Source organism: Solanum stenotomum, chromosome 3 (genome assembly GCF_019186545.1).
Source record: "Solanum stenotomum isolate F172 chromosome 3, ASM1918654v1, whole genome shotgun sequence".
NCBI lineage: Eukaryota > Viridiplantae > Streptophyta > Magnoliopsida > Solanales > Solanaceae > Solanum > Solanum stenotomum.
Window position 1 is genome coordinate 62,565,485 of NC_064284.1, and position 20,375 is coordinate 62,585,859.

Here is a 20,375-nt window from a genome sequence, read left to right on the forward strand (position 1 = left end):
GGGGGGGGGGGGGGGGGGGGGGGGGGGGGGGGGGGGGGGGGGGCAAGAGTTAAGAAATCAAAATTGAGCTGATTTGTTTTTTTTGACCCGCTAACCCATCATTTCAAATCCCTAGATTGTTGAGAATCAAATTGGATAAAAATGGTGAAATTTGGAAGAATACTTCTGAAAGATGGGATTAACAAGAAGCTCCTCGAAATTCTTGTCTGTCCACTTTCTAAGCAACCTTTGAGGTCTGAATTTTTTTACTTAAATTTGAAATTATTTTTCTCTCAACTCAGAATTTTGATTTTTTTTTTCTTTTCGTTTAAGGCTTTGCGAGAAGACGAATTCTCTAATCAGTGATGCAATTGGTGTTTCATATCCGGTGAGTGATATATTTTTTTTTTTTGACAATTGAGTTTTATTTCCACTTTGTCAATGGGAATAATGTTTGCTGATGGTTGCTAATTGCTATCTATCATATCATAATGTATTATATTGTATTGATTTGATGTATACAAACGTCTAGATAGATTGTATCGTTTCATAATGTCAAGCACCAGTAATCTGAATAATAAGTTTATTATATTACTTCCTCCATTTCAATTTGTTTGTTTGTTTTTGACTTGACACGTAGTTCAAGAAAATAAATACGAAGACTTTTGAATCTCGTGTTCTTAAATTAAAAATACTTAGAATGTATTGAAATGCTCTTTAATCTTGTGGATTTAAACATATATGGAGAAAGTTAAAGAGTTGCCAGACATTCTTTTTGTAACAAACTAAAAAAGAAAGTAAGACAAACAAATTGAAATGGAGGGAGTATAAAGTAAGTTGTTTAGACTATCTTTACTATACCACAAACTGAAATGGAGGGAGTATAAAGAGTTTAAAATCTTGGGACATAACTTTCCTTCACTTTTTGTAGAAAGTTATTTCATGACAAATAATTAAAAATGTTAATTCAAGAACATTTTCCATAAAAATATCGTTAGTACAAACGAAGGAAATTAAGAGAACATTTGTGTCAGATCAACTGAAGGTTTTTTTATTTGACTTCATGATTTACATTTTGCTGGTGTCTTAAGTTCGTGATTTGCTTGTGAGTCTCCTTGTGTTCAATTAGATAGTCGATGGGATTCCTCGTCTTGTACCAACGGATGGCAAGATTATTGAGACTGATGATGCATCACATTCTGATGGCTCTGTTGATTTGCCTGGTAAATGAACTGATGATCAAAGAGGTAGTTCTTAACACAATTCATTGACAAATGGAGTTCATAAGCTGATGGAAGATGTTAAAGAGAATTATGTCAGGTTACGTCAGTTGAACCTCTTTATTATGTCAACCTGCTCCTCGCTGCAGTCTTAGTTGTGGCAATCTGTACTTCGCTATGTGGCTTATAAGAAGTTCTACTCTTTGATTAGTAATACCTGGAAGTAGCTTATTTTCTTCTCTTCTTTTCATGAGGTAGTTTTGCGCAAACTTTTTGCATTTCAATCATCCATGCTTATTACACTTGGGCATAGATTGTGTTTTCCCATAAGCGTGAGTCGTAACATATTACTGCATAATGCCTCCTGATTTATACATTTTGATTAATGGTATGCCTCGAATTCACGAAACACAAACACCCTGGCATTTGGAGAACATGACTTAAACTTCATTTACTGTTACTAGTTTCTGTTTTAAATTAGTAAGCATAATATCAGTGTTTTCTAGAGTTTACATGTAAATAAGGAAACCTAGTTCTAATGTTGCATTCCGAAACATAGTTGAGTTGCTGTATCTTGGCCTTAGAATACTTACAGAAGGAGCAATTAGTGGGATGCCATCAGTTAATCTTTGGCTTCTTCACTGTTAGTGTTTTAACTAGAATTTCAAGATCCTGAATCCCAGCCTTCCAAATTTTGATGCACCTTGGAATCGGGATAATAGATACAATATAGAGAGGGAAGAGGTTTTGCCTTTAAAGTAGCTGCTTATCAAGTGAAATCCGTAGATTTGGCATTGGAACTCTAAAACCTCATGCAAATTAAGTTGGTGTTTGAAGAAGTACACAGTAAGTACTAGGAATACCATATTCTATTTTCCTTCCATACTAGGAGCCTGTTTGGATTGACTTTAGGCTTATTTTTATTAGTTAAGCTTAAAACCAAGTGCTTATAAGCACTTTTTAAATTTATCCAAACACTTCAAAAGTGCTTAAAAACTATTTTGACTTAAAAATTCTTAAAATAAGCTAATCCAAACAGGCTCTAGGTCTGATCTTAGCTCTTCTTATGCATTAGCTAATAATGTGGGAAATATCACCGTTAAATCAAGGTAATGATGTTGCTTGGTGCCAGTTTTTGTACAAAAGGAGACCTTTCAGCTTCCTATGAACGAGACTACGAGTGAGTACTCAAGTCGCATGAACTATTTCACTCTATCGTCTGTTTCCATATTGTTGACAAAAACAAATCACAGAAAAACATTGCAGTATGGGAAAAAATGGTGTGTTTTTTACTCTTTCAAGTTACTATAGCACCACTTACACAGAGCTCATTATAAACAAGAATAAAGAACTTATGAAGAAATAATCATCAAATAATGGCTATAAAGGAAAAACAGAACCACTACAAGTTGGCAAAAGAATGTCAAGCTCTTTGTTACATAGTTGCCCGCAGATGTTGATGATGTAAAATCCGGTGTCGACCTAATGGTATCATTTCCATTTTCTCTGGTGTCTTCTGGCAGCCCACTGGTAGGACCAGACCCTTCAGTAGGCCTTTGGTTGTTAATGGGGAGAATAGTTTTACTTTTAGATTCTTTAGAATCATAACCTGTGAAAAAGGACTCCATTTTAGACTTGAACTGGTTTTGCATACACAGAAGGTTCTAATGTTAAATAAGGAAACAGAAACTCACAATCAGATGGCTTCCATCCCAAAACCATCTTTTCTCGGTCAAAAACTACCTGATAGCCGGTCATAAAGTTTTCTGCAAAGGGGTCCTCATATCAGTGTTGTATGTTTTATCTCTAAAACAAAATAAAAACTAGGTCTTCAGTTTAAGTCCCAATGGAGATAATATAAGATGAAAACTAGGTCTCTGGCTTAAGTCCTAGTGGAGATAAAAGCCACTAGGTGATTTCTTCCCATTTGCCTAAGTCTTGGTGGGTAGAGTTAGCTGATACCTATGCTAGTGGGAGGTAACAAGTACCCAGTGAAAAGTACGCGCAAGCTGGCCCGAACACCACCATCATTAGAAAAAATGATGAAAACTAAAACTTAATATTTCTTGGCACGTGCTATTTGTAAGAGTTTAGATCCTTGGTTGCAGTAAGTAGAATTTCATTACTAGTTAATAGATACTCACGTCCAATGATATTGACATCCCCACTTTTGACAACAGCTAAACAATATGCTGTGGAACCGTCCTGAGGATTAAGCAGGGTCATTAGAAATTAGAAAATGAAAACAAGAATGATCTAATTCTAACATACTAAGAGCAGTACTATCTTACCGGAAGGGACAATGTTATAATTGGATCAAAAAGATAAAACTGGTTGCCACCTTTCATCATCAAATTTACGTCAAGAATTTGAAAGTAAGTTTGATTTACCCTGTATCAACAGATGGTGTTAACTTCTTCAGAGTTTATAGGGAATTAAGAGAAGGAATTTACCTTAGCCCATAGCAGTACTCAAATGGAACCTGGACCATAGGCTGAATACGTAGCTCTTGTGCCTGAGAATTAAACTGCAAAATATACTAAGTACATTTAGCTGTCAAATATTAAACAACAAAATCTCCAATTAGTGACCATACATTCAACTCTTGAGTCCTGACCGAAAGCACATCTAGGATTTAAGCTTGATGAGTTCAACGTTTAAGGTTTTAGCTCTGAAATAATCGTCATTTGAAATTATGGTTTATATTTGTTGAATTTTTAGTGTTTTTTTCAGACATATATGATAGAATTTTAGTGTTTATATATGAGATTTTAGTGTTTATATATGATAGATTTGTATTACGTGTCGAAAATAATTGCTTAGTTGAATAGCGAAATAAGTTGCATTCGTGTTTGCTCCCGACTCACATTCTCTGTAATGACGTTGTAAGCAGGATCATTCAAGTATGTGAATGAGGTGCCAGAGTCAACTATGGCTGTGAAATCAACATCAATATTCTTGTTTCCCACAGTTATTCCCGTCAGACTAATGTTATAAGTTTGGCTGCATTTAGAGAGAGAAAAGAAGGAAATATAGATGTTTAGATTGTATTCCCACATCTTAATCAAGCTTGAAACAGAATCAAAATGCTAAATACTTTGAATCAAGGTGAGTGCTTACTGTGTCTGTTCAAGATTGAATGGTGTCTCTCCTTGGTCCAGACTCCCTTTGTCTCCAAAATCTATTCTTCCAATACCGTCAGCCCCAAAACACAGAGAAAAAGAATTCGCAGCAAGACCTTTGCTGGCTAAAATGCTAGGAACAGATATATTGCCCATACCGAGTCCAAATAGACCATTGGGAGCAGCACCATTCAAAATAGCACCAGTGTGTTTCATTCCACACCTGAAATAGGACTACTAGTAAATTTAGATTGTAGTGGACAAGAAAAAGCATTAGACAACCCAATGCTTCTTTATCAAATTTGGGAAATCGAAACTACTTTCTGAAATTATCACTCGACTAGTTGATTTCACAGGTATTCTAGGAAGAGGCAAACAAAAAATTTAGAGTCAGCAAGTTCATAATCAGTTTGATTTCATAATGTGTATACATCGTAAATGTCTTTTAGCACATGTATACATAGTTTGAGATGGAAAGTTGAACCCTTAGATCCGCATCTGATCCTTGAGCTTGCACTTCCTCTTGCACTGGCCTGTGTTAGTTATTACCCTAATATTCTCCAAAGAGAAACACGAAGTAATACACACTCACCCCAATGTAATTGGTGCCTCAAAAGCCTTTTGTTGAGAACTATCTGTTTGTAAGTGCAAGATGTCTTCTACCAGTACCCCAGAAGATGAGGTATTATGGGAGAGATATGCAACTCTATAAGCACATGCACTTTGTGCCACTGAACATTGTCTTCCTTGCCCACATAGAGTGCCATTGCAGGGAACAATTTTGCTTGTTGATGATGTATTCGGGCTGTAAATGTTAAGGTCTGTAGGCTGTTCCAAAAATGTAAATTGTAAACAATTATGATAAGTGTCATCAAGCAATGACATAAACAGAAATAAGGGAAGAAAAAACATAAATAAGGAAATCTAGTCCATGAAGCCAACTTTGGTGTAGTACAGTAGCACACAAAACTAATGCTAGTACGCACCTCAATTTGTCAATGAATGGTGATCCAAAACTTCATTTCAACCATATTTTTTCATGATGGAGGTGTTCGGCCTAATTGCACACACCTTGATTATTCCATCTGGTACCTCCTATCTCTCACTAGTATAGGTATAGCTCTGCCGACCAAGACTTGGCAGAATGGGAGGAAATTTCTTAGTGTAATACACCTCCATTGGGATTTTGAACCCAAGACCTCTAGTCTATACTCTATCCTCCCGCTTCATTGATCATTCAATCACTCTTTTTTCAATCCTATATGACGTGCATAAAATCTCACTTTTGCACATACTTAATTCTGTGATATTTTTAAACATTATTATTCAAATTCCAACTGGTTCCTCAAAATTGTCTGCGCAGTTTCTTCTTTGATACTAGATCTCAAGCTTAATTGCAAATTTATCAAATGACAAGTGCAATTTAACTGGCTATGGTCAGTTTTTATCCTATTTTATAGGTATATCATCATTTTTTGATAGGTAAGAGTATCCTGTTGTTATAGGTTAACTTAAGCTTAAAATTTTTTATATACCGTTAATGCACAAAACTAAAATTCAATTGACATACTCTTCCAGAACCTGTCAGGAGTGTGTGAGCGCAGTTGTTGCAGTTACATGGTAGCCAAAACAAGTCACTGCCAGTGTCGAGTGCCACCAGAAATGATAGCCCAGGTGTGCCCACTGTCACATTTGCATAATGCAAACTGAAACTCACACAAACACATTTAGTTAGTCCTGAAGGAAGAACGTACTTGGTTGCTGCATGACTACAGGTAATGCAATTTAACAACTATATATATAGAGTTTGAACCAAAGCTATTGAGTTCAGATGAGCCTGTAACTAATGTACCAGGTCCCCTCTTCCCAGGATCCCCTACACGTAAGCAGTGGATGCACGTCTACCGGTCCCACTGTCTCAGTATAGATGCATCCTCTGATTATAAATCCTGAATCCACCTCGACTTCTTTCTCTTACAAAACTTTGTCTTCCATTGCCAAATTACATAGACAAGTAAACCTCAGTCAAATTGAAAACAGACACGTGTCATACTTGCACAAAGGTCATGCTAATTTTCTCTGTACCGTTCCAATTTTATTGGATATCCCAAAATGAACAAAAACAGATAATCATAAGCAGAAGTTCCAGAGTTCTTTTGACACATAGGTGATTGAAGTACTAATATAGAGAAGGAGAAGGAACCTACAATCCCAACGAACTGAGTAGGACTGTTTTGTTTCCTCCTCCGGCGAACGTGAGCGGTAGTGGAGTAGGATCAATGGTGCTGGTAAGACGGCGACTGTTGGGAGTAGTATCAACGGTGCTGGTAAGCCGGTGCCTGTTGATATGGCGATCACGTTGTGTCCAAGCTGAATAATATTGAATACTACCTTTTTTAGGCAACCAGGGAAGGTCTAAAATACCTTTTACTGGATCAGAATACATGTTGTGTATATCGAACCTGAATGTCCCAAATGCTTCACTGCTGTTATGCAACAGTAAAGCCAAGAAAAGAACAAATACCATGAAGTTACCAGTACAACAAAAATCATCCATTGTAATCAAATCAACCCAATGGCTCAGCTCAATTGTCAAGGTATTGTCTGTCCTGGTCTAATCTTTGGAGCATCGCGATTTTGCGAAGACTTCTCAACAGTTGAATTCCTGATGATTCTGCCTTATATGGAAGGCCCTATATTTGTCCTCTTCTTCCAATATGAGATTTGCCTAAGTCAATCTCCAGAGCTAACAAGTCCTCTTGTCCTACTATTGGTGTTGTGATAACCTTTACCAAGTCTGAACGATTGTCAACTACCAGATATGTTGGTCTATAATATTCACTCCGACCCACAAGCACATATCAATGGATCCCATGGGCTTCTAGGGTGGAGTTTTGGTTGAAGATGACGTGATGCAAGTGAATGTCTGCGAAAAAGTAGTTGTAATTCAACCAGAAGCAGTTTGCGGGAAGAACTCCTCAAGGTTTTCTCAATAGAACATTGATATGAAATGAACAAAAAAGACTGGAATATATATATATATATGCATAGTGTATAGTACATATATATAATGTATGAGAAACAAAAGGGGAAGAATTATGAATCAATAAAATGGTGTTTGATAAAGATATATGAATAGAAATATGAAGGATGTGGAAGGTGAGCCCACCAGCTGAAGCTTTTACTACAAGTTGTAGTAGGTTATTGTCAAATGGGGAATAATGATAGAATGAGAGAGACATAGTGGGTTACATGTTTTGGGCTCAGAGTTAATGGGATCCAGGTTTTTAATGTTAATGGTGTATGTGAGAACTTGGGAGGGTGGTAGTACCTACCAGAATAACTAGTGAGATGAGAATTATTGGAAGATTGACTTTGTTGTTGGTTGTATGTCATGTGATGCTTCCTCTTGTACATGCTTTAGTTGTTTCCTTCTATGTGTTCATTGATTTGCGTTACTTGAGCTGGGGTCTTTCGGAAATAGTCTCTCTATCTCTGTAAGGTCCATATGGTCCCGTATACTCTACTCTTCTCAGACCACATCTTGTGGGATTACACTGAGTATGTTTGTTGTTAAACTCGTCAAAGTTCATTTAAGATGTGTATAATCGGCAAATAAGTGTATTTTAGTTGTTTATAAGGAAAATATTATGGATATTATATTTCTGTTTTTTCCCTTTATTGCTTGTTTTTTTCAAAAAAAAAACCTAAAGCCTATACTTTAATTGTGCTTTGCGCTTAAATCCCTAATAACAAAATTGGATTGAAGCATAAGAGTCTAATACTGCAATTTCAAGTTTATTCTGTGACAAGTATTTGCATGTGATCATCTGAATGCTTAATAAGCAAAAACAATTCAAATAAGGTACTCCGCACTCATTATACAATAATATATTCAGTGTAATCTCATAATCCATTTGGAGAGGGTGGTGTTTACGTAGACCTTACCCCTACAAGGTGGAGATGTTAGATCTTTAGCTCAAGTAAAAACATTCCAAAGCAGTTGAAACAAGGAAGACAACATATATTCTACACTCACTATAATAAGAGACTGTTAAAAAGCCCTTTTTAATGGTCACCTTTTGTTGAACTCAGTAAAATGGATCAGAAAATGTTTTTCTTAGGTTCAGCTAATCATATTATAATATAATGTTTTTCTAAATTATGTGAGAAGGCAAACTTAGGAACAACAGATAGCTAGAGTTGTGAAACTACAAAAGTGATGGTTCAGGTATGTTTTGACATGTTAGGGTGTGTTTGGTATGGTGGAAAACATTTTCTACTAAAAAATAAGTAACTTTTTTGCGTATAGTAACTTTTTTCGGACTTCACCTATTGGATTACATTGTTATATATTCTCTTCTCGCACCGAGGGTCTTGCAAAAAAAGTTACGTTCCTACGCTCTAACCTCTACTTAAATTGAATGGAAATTTTCAACAAATACAAATGGAAAGAAATTGATAAATCATTTAACGTTATTCAAGTATTTCAAAAATAGTCTATTTATCTCTCAGGAAGTAGGCGTAAGGTATGGGTATGCATACACCCCATCCTCTTGAGGCTCCACATGTAGGATTACATTGAGTGTGTTGTTGTACATACACACACTTTCTTCTTGCTCTGAGGGTCTTGCGGATATCACCTCTCTTAATTTTCATATATTCTACTCTTCTAGACCCTACTTGTAGATTACGCTGGGTATGTTATTATTATATACACAGTGCTATTTATTGATTATTTTGTAGTATTTGCATTAAAAAATGTTTATAAAGTTATCATTTTCTGTTTATATATATATATATATAATGAGTCACTTTTGACTATATATTTAACCTAAATCAACCCAATTTCGAATCTTAAGAATAAGATCGCTTTTAACAAGAAAGCCATTTACCTCCTGAAGTGAGACTTTCCTGACGTGAATCTAAGATTCAAAGCTAATATCAACCATCTAATAAGAAACAAAATAATATAACTACAACTTTAACTAGATTATAAGATTTTTTCATATAGTATAAGGTCCAAGTTGGTACGCTGAAATTTTAATTACTAGTATTTTGTATGAAATAACAAACTATTAATTCAAATTAAATGTTATAACCATAGTTTATTTTAATTGTAATTCGCAGCAAACATCCCCTTTTTTGCCATCTGATTCGATATACAATTAGCCATTTTCGGTATACAATTAGCCATTTTATACATTTCGGTATAAAATGTATAAAATGCGTTCGTGTTTGTATAAAGCGAGAGAAAAGTGTATATACAAATACATATATTTTCATCCTATACACTTATAATTATACAAATACATATCTTTATCCAAATTACAATGTGTAAATGAATTTATAAAAAACTGAACAATTTGTATAAAATTGGATGTTTGTCGCGAATTATACAAATCAAAAACTCCATAGCAAACATAAAATTTGCTATGAAGCGCAATTACGCAAACTATAGCTATAACATACAAATATGATTTTTATGTTTGTTATACATGAAAGTTGCTCTTTTTTTTCAAGAAAAAATAGAGGAGATGTTCCAAAAAAACTAAGACATGCTTATAAGTGATCCAAAATTACGGCTAAACAAATATGTTTGCGACAAATTTTAAAGTAATAGAAAATAAATTACAGTCACAAATAAAATATAAAGAAATATAATTTTATTAATAAACATTGCGCGTACAAATCTATTTATCCCTTGAGATTTCTTCTCTCTTAAGATTTCTCCGTGATTCGAGGACCATTAGTAGTGACATATTTCTCGAATTAGGACGGTTTGGACTTGATCTCCATGAAATAATTTGTGGATCTTCTTTATATTTGATTATCAAGAAGAGTCTTGACATATTTTGACCTCCTTATGAATATTTCAAGAGTTTACGGAATATTCAAGATGTCTTTTAAGTGAATATAATATCCTTTATATATGCATGAACTAGGGTTTAGAGTTGAGTAGCCTCCAAAAACGTACCCTGGAATAAACAAGATGAACACGTTCCATAAAATTATGCATGAACTACCTCCAAAAACGTACCCTAATTGGAATTGACAAGACGAACACATCTTGTAGAGTTCCATAAACCATAAAATTATGAATGAACTGGGGTTTAGAGCTGAGTAGCATCCAAAAAGGTATAAAAAGGTGATGGTCCAAACTATGGGAAGTACATTTTGGATTGGATTTTGGACTTGTTAGCAAAGTGGTCTTTGAGAGAGCAAGAGGAAGTGCCGCTGCTCTGTGAAGACAGCAAGAGGTATGTGCTACACATGAGCATCTTCTAAACCAAACTCTTCCTACTGCTAAACAACAAGCCACTATCAATGCTGGTCCATATAACACCCACATGAGACTTCACCATTTATTTTAGTTTTGTTCACATCACCTTAATGCCCTCACTTGAGTTACAAGCTTGAGTTACCAAGCTCAGCATACTTGTTATTTAGTTGAGAGCTTATAAAGTGGCTCTATTTGTGTTTTATAATCGATGTGGGACAATGGAAGTTAGGGGTAATTTAGACTTCCCATGTCGTACTTGTACACACGCACTCTCGTTTGTGCCGAGGATCGTTCGGAAACATAACCACTCATCTTTATCTTTTGTGGGATCATAAGAGTAAGGTATGCCTATACTTTAACTTTCCCAGACTCCACTGATGAGATTACTCTCGCGCAGAGCGTCTTTTAGAAACAACTTATTTATCTTTCTAAAAGACAGACTATATCTTTCATGAGGTAGGGTAAGATATGTCTATACTCTACCCTTTTCATGTGAGATTATATTGAATATGTTGTTGTTGTTGTTGTTGTTGTTGTTATACACACGCACCCTCTTCTCGCGCCTAGTGTATTTCGGAAATAGTTTCTCTACCTCACAATGGGGTAAGATATAGTCTGTCTTTACTCTATATATTCTTTTTAGATTTCACTGAGTATGATGTTGTTGCACACGCACCGTCTTTACAAGAAATAGGGATAAGGTCTGGATATCCGTACACTCTACCCTCCCTAGATCCCACATATAATATTACACTAGATATGTTGTTTACTTCTCAAGAAATAGTACTACAATATGGCACTAAGCTTTAAAAGAAAAAGGTAATGGTCCAAACTATGAGAAGCCGTCTTGACATTTTAGGGTTTTGGACTTATTAGCAAACTTGTCTTTGAGCAAAACTCTCGGCTAGTACTACAATATGTTAGTGTTTGTTGTTACTTGAGCTTAAGGCTGGGCACGGGACCGAAATGGGACCATCGGACCGGAACGAATATTCTACCTCGAGATGAATATTTAAGACGTGTTTAAGGACTATGCAGACCTTACCTCGAGATGTTATTTCGGATAGATCTTTGAAAAGTAAAAACATTACAAAACAGTTTGAAAAAAGGGAAATAACGGATATTCTACTCTCACTGTAATAGAAGAAATAGAAGTTCGAAAAGGAATACCAAATTCACATACATGGTTGAATGGTAAGGCCTAAAAGACCGTTAAAAAAGCTCTTTTTAATGGTCACCTTTTGTTGAAATCAGTAAAATGGACCAGAAAATGTTTTTCTTAATTAGGTTCAGCTAATCATTAGGATATGATGTTTTTCTAAATTATGTGAGAAGGCAAACTTAGGAACAACATATAGCTAGAGTTGTGAAACTACGATAAAGGAATGGTTTAGGTATGTTTTGACTATTAAGGGCGTGTTCGATATGATGATAAATATTTTCTACTAAAAAAACAAGTTCTTTAAAAAATGGCATTCCACATTGCCAATGCACCTCATCTTCACTCCACGTTCCCCATAGTTCCTATCCCCATCACCCCACCTTCACACTATCTTCTATAGTATTTGTTTAGATTATACACAAACGTTCTTAGCATAATATATATTGTTTGCTTGCATACCAAATATAAGAAAATAAGCTAAGTATGAAATCTATCTATTTTTCTGTAAACATTAATTTAGATAATACATAAATGTTCTCTTTGATCAAACTACGAAAGAGCACCTAAACCAAACTCTCTCCTCATGCAATGTCACACACAGCGAGACAGTATCCCATGTTGTACTTGAACATACGTAATCTAGGTCTTCGGAAATAGTCTCTTTACATATCATCGGGAAGTAGAGCTAAGGTCTGGGTATATTCTATTATATTTAGATCCCACATGTAGGATTACACTTAGGGGTTGTTTGGTGTGATAAAAAAAGAATAATCCTGGGATAAGTTTTTAGTACCCCTCAATTCTTTTGTTTGTTTATGAAGTATGAGATAACTTATAATCCTGGGATAAGTTAGACATGAACTAGAGTTTGGGATTTGAGTAACCTCCAAGAATATTTACCCTAATTGTAATTGAACACGTCTTGTATAGTCCTATAAAATTTTGATGTCTGGCTCTATATAAAAAAGGTGATATAGTCCTATAAAATTTTGATGTCTGGCTCTATATAAAAAAGGTGATGGTCCAAACTATGAGAAGCCTTGATGACAATTTAGGGTTTAGGACTTGTTAGCAAACTGGTCTTTGATAGCAACATTTTAGTTGTTGCCCCAAGCAAGGAAGAGCCACTGCTCTGTGAAGTCAGCTTAAGGTTATATGCTACAAATGAGCACCTCTAAACCAAACTCTACCTTAAGCAAGGTCCATTCATTCAAGAGGGAAGACATGAATGCTCACAGTACGTAACTACTGCGAACGACGACAAGCCAGTATCTATGCTGGTCCACCATATAACACCCACATGAGACTTCGTCACACTTTTTTTAGTTTGTTCGCATCACCTTAATGCCCTCACTCGAGTTACAAGCTTGAGTTACCAAGCTCGGCATACTTGTCATCTAGTTGAGAACTTATAAAGTGGCTATGTTTGTGTTTTATAAACGATGTGGGAGAATAATGGAATATAAGGAGGGGTTATTTAGGTTTCTTCATGTTCTCATAACCTCCCTTACTCTTATTGTCTCATGCGTGGAATTACACTGAATATATTATTGTTGTTGTTGTTATTGCACACACACTTCCATCTTGCGTCTTTTAGAAACAGATTTTCTATCTTTCATGAGGTAGGGATAAGGTATGTTTATACTCCACCCTTTACACAATACTCCATATGTGGTTTACACTGAGTATTATATTGTTAATGTTGTTGTACACACACTACCCTTCTTGTGCTTTCGCGCTGAAAGTCTTCTGAAAATATATCTCTACATACCTCACAATGGTACGCAGAGGTTTGGTTAGAGGCGAATGTAGAATTTTTAGAACATGGATGCATCTCTAAAGAAAAAGAGATCTAGAAGGAAAAAAATGTATTAAGTGGAATTGATCCCTAGTCTTCTAGAGAAATAACTCGACATCCAACCAATTACACCATTATGTAGCCTTTTTTTAAAATGAGTGCCAATAGATAATATCATACCAACTTTAGAAAATATATACATAAAATATCTAGCTTTACAGAAAGACCGTACCCCGGATTCACGTGCTCCATTTTTTATCATGTAAATTTGCCCCTAGTTATGGTCGGCCTATGCTTTATATGCATTTATAAATGATGTTCTTTTGGAAATATTATTACCTAAAATGGCTTGTCTAATAAACGTTTTTAATTGAGTAAATTATTTCATCCATTATTTTATTTGAGTTGATGATCAATTGGAAATAATTTTTCTACTTTTACAAGGTAGGGGTAAGGTTGCATGCATATACATTATTTTCCTCCTACTCCATTTGTAAAATTACATAATATGTTGTTATATTGTACTTAAATCATTTCATCTTCCATACCAATTGTTTTTAATTGTTGGTATTGTTACCGCGTACAAAAGTTATGATATTTGGCCAAATATAAAATAATTTAAAAGATATAATGGATCAAAAGTGAAACGGGGGATATAATCGAATATATCAAGGTGAAGGAATGTGAGTTCACGTAATTTAAAAGATATAATGGATCATATATATTATATAGCTACACTCCTGAGATCATATATAGCAAGTCCAATAAGAATAAAATTACTTTTAACAAGAGAGTCATTTACCTCCTAAAGTGAGACTTTCATGACATGAATCTAAGATTCAAAGCTAATATCAAACATCTAATAACAAACCAAATAATATAACTACAACTTTAACTAGATTATGAGATTTTTTTTCAAATAGTATAGGGTCCAAAGTACGCCAATCTGAAATTTTAATTAGTTTTTTTTTTTCAGACAAAAGAGTTGAGATGTTCCAAAAAAATTAACACATGCTTATAAGTGATCCAAAATTACGGCTAAACAAATATGTTCGCAACAAATTTTAAAGTGATAAAAAATAAATTATAATCACAAATAAAATACAAAGAAATATTATTTTATTAAGATTTCTCCGTGATTCGAGGACTGTTAGTAGTGACATATTTCTCGAATTAAGATGGTTTGGACTTGATCTCCATGAAATAATTTGTGGATCTTCTTTATATTTGTTTATCAAGAAGAGTCTAACATATTTTGACCTCCTTATGAATATTCCAAGAGTTTACTATATCCTTTATATATGCATGAACTAAACCAGGGTTTAGGGTTGAGTAGTCTCCAAAAACATACCCTGATTGGAATTAACAAGACAAACACATTCCATAAAATTATGCAGGAACTACCTCAAAAAACGTACCCTAATTGGAATTGACAAGACGAACACATTTTGTAGAGTTCCAAAAAGTATGCATAAACTGGGTTTTAGGGTTGAGTAGCATCCAAAAACGTACACGTCTTAGAGTTCCATAAAATTTTGATTAAAAAGGTGATGGTCCAAACTATGAGAAGCCTTGATGACAATGTGGGATGGATTTTGGACTTGTTAGCAAAGTGGTCTTTGGGAGCAAGAGGAAGTGCCGCTGCTCTGTGAAGTCAGCGAGAGGTCTAATGCTACAAATGAGCATCCTCTAAACCAAACTCTTCCCACTGCTAACAACAAGCCAGTATCTATGCTGGTCCATATAACACCCACATAATACTTCACCATTTGTTTTTGTTTGTTCACACATCACCTTAATGCCCTCACTTGAGTTATAAGCTTGAGTTACCAAGCTCAGCAGACTTGTTATGTAGTTGAGACCTTATAAAGTGACTCTATTTGTGTTTTATAATCGATGTGGGACAATGGAAATAATGGGCAATTTAGATTTCCCATGTTACATTTTTCATTTCGCGCCCAGGATTGTCTGGAAACAACCGCTCTTTATCTTTCACGAGATAAGAGTAAGGTATGCATGCCTATACTTTAACCTTTTCAGACTCCACCTGTAAAATTACGCTGAGTATGTTATTGTTGTATACACACATTCTAAAAACTACCTCTTTATCTTTCATGAGATAGGGTAAGATATGTCTATTACTCTATCATTTTCATACTCCACATGTGAGATTATATTAAATATGTCTCTTCTCGCGCCTAGTATATTTTAGAAATAGTTTCTCTACGTCATCACAATGGGGTAAGATATGTTCTGTCTATACTCTGTTTCTTTTAGATTCAACTGAGTATGATGTTGTTGTTTTGTACACACGCAGTCTTTACAAGAAGTAGGGATAAGGTCTGGATATCCATACACTCTACCCTCCCTAGATCTCACATGTAATATTACACTAGATATGTTGTTTACTTCTCAAGAAATAGTACTAAATTATGGCACTAATTAAGCTTTTTAAAAAATAGGTAATGGTCCAAACTATGAGAAGTCGTCTTGACATTTTAGGTTTTTGGACTTACTAGCAAACTTGTCTTTGAGCGAAACTCACGACTAGTTCTACAATATGTTGGTGTTTGCTTTTGAGCAAGATGCAATCTGTCAACTATTCATATTATGTATGATTCATTTGATTTGTCACCTTGTTTCTAAATGATTTTCAATGACACCAATAACAATTAATATGACACTAAGCTAAAAAAGTGATGGTCCAAACTATGAGAGGCCTTCATGACATTTTAGGGTTTTGGACTTACTAGCAAACTTGTCTTTGAGCGAAACTCACGGCTAGTTCTACAATATGTTGGTGTTTGCTTTTGAGCAAGATGCAATCTATCAACTACTCATATTATGTATGGTTCATTTGATTTGTCACCTTGTTTCTAAATGATTTTCAATGACACCAATAACAATTAATATGACACTAAGCTAAAAAAGTGATGGTCCAAACTATGAGAGGCCTTCATGACATTTTAGGGTTTTGGACTTGTTAGCAAACTGGTAGTTGATAGCATCATCTTAGTTGTTGCCCCAAGCAAGGAAGAGCCCGCACTTGAGTCACAAGCTCGGCGTACTTGTCATCTAGTCGAGAGGTTATAAAGTCGATCTATTTGTGTTTTACAAACGATGTGGGACAATAATGGAGTATAAGGGGTTATTTAGATTTCTTCATGTTCTCATCACCTCCCTTACTCTCATTGTCTCATGTGTGGAATTACATCGAGCATATTATTGTTGTTGTTATTCTACACACGTTGTCATCTTGCGTCTTTTAGAAATTAAACAAACTTTCTATTTTTCATGAGGTAGGGATAAGGTATGCTTATACTCCACCCTTTACAAAATACTCCATATGTTGGTTTACACCGAGTATTATATTGTTAATGTTGTTGTACACACGCTACCCTTCTCGCGCTGAAAGTCTTCTGAAAATAATTTTTCTACGTACTCTCTACGTACCTCACAATGGTACGCAGAGGTTTGGTTAGAGGCGAATGTAGAATTTTTAGGACATGGATGCATCTCTAAAGAAAAAGAGATCTAGAAGGAAAAAATGTATTAAGTGGAATTGATCCATAGTCTTCTAGAGAAATAACTCGACATCCAACCAATTACACAATTATGTAGCCTTTTTTTTAAAATGAGTGTCAATAGATAATATTATACCAACTTTAGAAGATATATACATAAAATACCTAGCTTTACGGAAAGACCGTACCACGGGTTCACGTTCTCCATTTTTTAGCATGTAAATTTACCCCTAGTTATGGTCGGCCTATGCTTTATATGCATTTATAAATGATGTTCTTTTGGAAATATTATTACCTAAAATGGCTTGTCTAATAAACGTTTTTAATTGAGTAAATTATTTCATCCATTATTTTATTTGAGTTGATGATCAATTGGAAACAATTTTTCTACTTTTACAAGGTAGGGTTAAGATTGCATGCATATACATTATTTTCCTCATACTCCATTTGTGAAATTACATAATATGTTGTTCTATTGTACTTAAATCATTTCATCTTCCATACCAATTGTTTTTAATTGTTGGTATTGTTACCGCGTACAAAAGTTATGATATTTGGCCAAATATAAAATAATTTAAATGATATAACGGATCAAAAGTGAAACGGGGGATACAATTAAATATATCAAGGTGAAGGAATGTACGTTCACGTAATTCATGCTACACTCCTGAGATAATATATAGCAAGTGTGATAGAAGAAGAAGTGTGTGTGAGAGAGGGGATAAAGTAGGGATTAGGACTGTGAGGTGGTATATTATGTGGCATCCACCTCAACCGCGGTTGAAGGCTCTAACGAAGGTGAGGTATTCTTGCACCAGTTTTATAATATCGAGGATAATGGTCGATCAAAAGTATAATATGAAGAACACAAATAAATAATAATCCTTTTTACAAAGTAGAGGGATAATTTTGACACTAAGATTTTTCCTATAAAAAAAATATAATTGGTAAATTATAAAAATCTAAAAGAGTATCTTAAATATAAATCATGAATTGATCACATATTCGTAATAAATAATGAAATGATATAACATGACATTATTATGGATAATTTAGACAAACTTGTACTCGATCTTCAAATATTTTCAAGTTAGTAATCTATAATAAAAAAGGTAATGGTCCAAACTATGAGAAGCACTATTGTTGCCCAAGCAAGAGGCAGAGCAGGCTGCTGCTCTGTGAAGTCAGCAAGAGGTTATTTGGTTGACAACTTATAAAGTGGTCCTATTTGTGTTTTATAATCGATGTGGAATAATGGAATGAGGGGCTATTTTAGATTTCCCATGGTGTACTTGTATACATGCATGCACTTTCTTTAAAAAACAATCTATTTGTGTATAGTTTTTCTTTTATTTTTCAGATTTTACTTGTGAGATTATTACATCGTTATGTTATTTTATTGTTGTTATTATTGTACGCATACGTTCTCTTTTATGCTAAGGATTTTTTGAAAATAGTTTCTATACTCAATCCTTTCTATACCCACGTAAAAGAACAATGAACGCGGGAGGAAGAAACTTAAGAGAGTTTCCACTTATACTTAATTGATAACGAACAATTCGCCATGCAAACTTATTGTCCCTAGTTAACTACATGGTAGTGGTCTAGGGAGCGCAATTACTAGAGCACGGGAGTACTATTATTGGTTCTTTCTTCATCTAATTAATAATTCCTCTGTTTCATAAAGAATGACCTAGTTTGACTTGACATGAAGTTTAAGAAAATAAAAAAGACTTTTGAATCTTGTGATCCTAAATTAAAGTTATGTCAAATGTACAAAATTGCCCTTTAATTTTGTGGCTTTAAACATGCCACGTGGAAAGCTGAAATTAAAAGGTTACCAAAAAAAAAAAGAGGTCATTCTTTTTGAAACAGACTAAAAAGGTAAACGGATGGAGTAAAAAATGCTACTATTTATAAACTATTTAACGCTATTCGAGTATTTCGAAAATATAGTCTCCTTAATTACCTCTCAGAAAGTAGGGGTAAGGTTTGGGTATGCATACGCTCTACCCTCTTTAGATTCCACATGTAGGATTACACTGGTATATATGTTATTGTTGTTGTTGTTGTACACACGTGCTGCGCTCTCTTCTCGCTCGGAGGGTCTTTCGAAAATCGTCTTTCTTTAGTTCTGCATATATTTCACTCTTCTCAGATTCTACTTGTAGAATTACATTGGTCATGTTATTGTTGTACGCACACTCTTCTCGTAGAAGGTCGTCACTATGTCTATCATTCAGACTTCAATATGCTCGTCTTGGTTATTGATTATTTTTGTATTATCTGCATTGGAAAATGTTTATAAAGTTATTATTCTCTGATATTTTTTTATATGATTTATTTTTATTAGGTTTCTCATGAGTCTATTTTTGCTCCATATTCAACCTAAATCAACCCAAAATTTTGAATCTTAGGAATAAAATCACTTTAAATAGCGAGTCTTGTACCTCCTAAAGTGAGACTTTCCTGACATGAATCTAAATTAATCAAGAATCAAAGCGAATATCAAACACCTAATAACAAAGTCACGAGGATCGTTCGGAAACAATCACTCTTTATCTTTCACGGGATAAGAGTAAGGGTATAGTTTGTCTATACTCTATTCTTTCTAGATTCTACTGAGTATGTTGTTATTGTTTTGTACACACGCACTCTCTTTATCTGTACACTCTATCCTCCCTAAATCCCACATGTAGGACTACACTAGATATGTTGTTCAACGGTTTTTCAAAAAAAAGTCTCTTTACTTCTCAGGAAATAAAGATATATAAGGTTTGGATACACGAACACATTAATCTTCATTGACCCAGAATTACACTGGATATGTTGTTGTTATACACAATACTCTCTTCTCGCAGAAAGTTCCCACCATATCTATGATTCGGAGTTCATGCGTCTTGCTTATTGAAGTTTGGTGTTTTATTGCTTATTTTTGTAACCTGCATTGAAAAATGTTCATAAAGTTATCAATCTATCTTAGTTTTTTTATAAGGTTTCTCATATTTTTACTACACATTTAACTTAAACCAACCCAATTTTGTATCTTAGGAATGAAATCGATTTTTCCAGGGAGCCTTTTACCTCCTAAAGTGAGCTGACATGAATCTAAATTAATCGAGATTCAAAGAGAATATAAAACACCTAATAAAATATATATATATATATATATAACTACAACTTTAATTAAATTGAGAGATTTTTTTTCCACATAGTATCAAGTCCAAAATACACCAATCGGAATTTTTAATTTATTTTTTTAAAAAAAAAGTGATGTTCCAAAAACA

General features: G+C 34.4%; 2 protein-coding genes and 1 non-coding gene across 3 annotated transcripts; 1 reads left to right on the forward strand and 2 right to left on the reverse strand.

Annotated features, from left to right (window-relative positions):
- The first annotated feature begins 44 nt into the window (after positions 1–44).
- Positions 45–1,501, forward strand: LOC125858583 (uncharacterized). The gene is made up of 3 exons (XM_049538407.1): positions 45–233; positions 313–367; positions 1,109–1,501. Exons 1-3 carry the CDS (start codon positions 142–144, stop codon positions 1,208–1,210), a joined length of 249 nt encoding a protein of 82 aa, XP_049394364.1. The 5' UTR covers positions 45–141; the 3' UTR covers positions 1,211–1,501.
- A 986-nt stretch (positions 1,502–2,487) lies between these two features.
- LOC125858550 (aspartyl protease family protein 1-like) lies at positions 2,488–7,965 on the reverse strand. Its single transcript, XM_049538355.1, has 10 exons — positions 6,529–7,965; positions 5,892–6,027; positions 4,914–5,149; positions 4,320–4,544; positions 4,067–4,202; positions 3,653–3,726; positions 3,491–3,590; positions 3,344–3,404; positions 2,894–2,965; positions 2,488–2,808 (listed from the first exon to the last, which is right to left on the reverse strand). The coding sequence occupies exons 1-10, from the start codon at positions 6,876–6,878 to the stop codon at positions 2,552–2,554; spliced, it is 1,647 nt and encodes a 548-aa protein (XP_049394312.1). The 5' UTR covers positions 6,879–7,965; the 3' UTR covers positions 2,488–2,551.
- Positions 6,338–6,439, reverse strand: LOC125861094 (U6 spliceosomal RNA). Its single transcript, XR_007445956.1, has one exon. It is a non-coding gene; the product is annotated as a U6 spliceosomal RNA (small nuclear RNA).
- Positions 7,966–20,375: the final 12,410 nt, after the last annotated feature.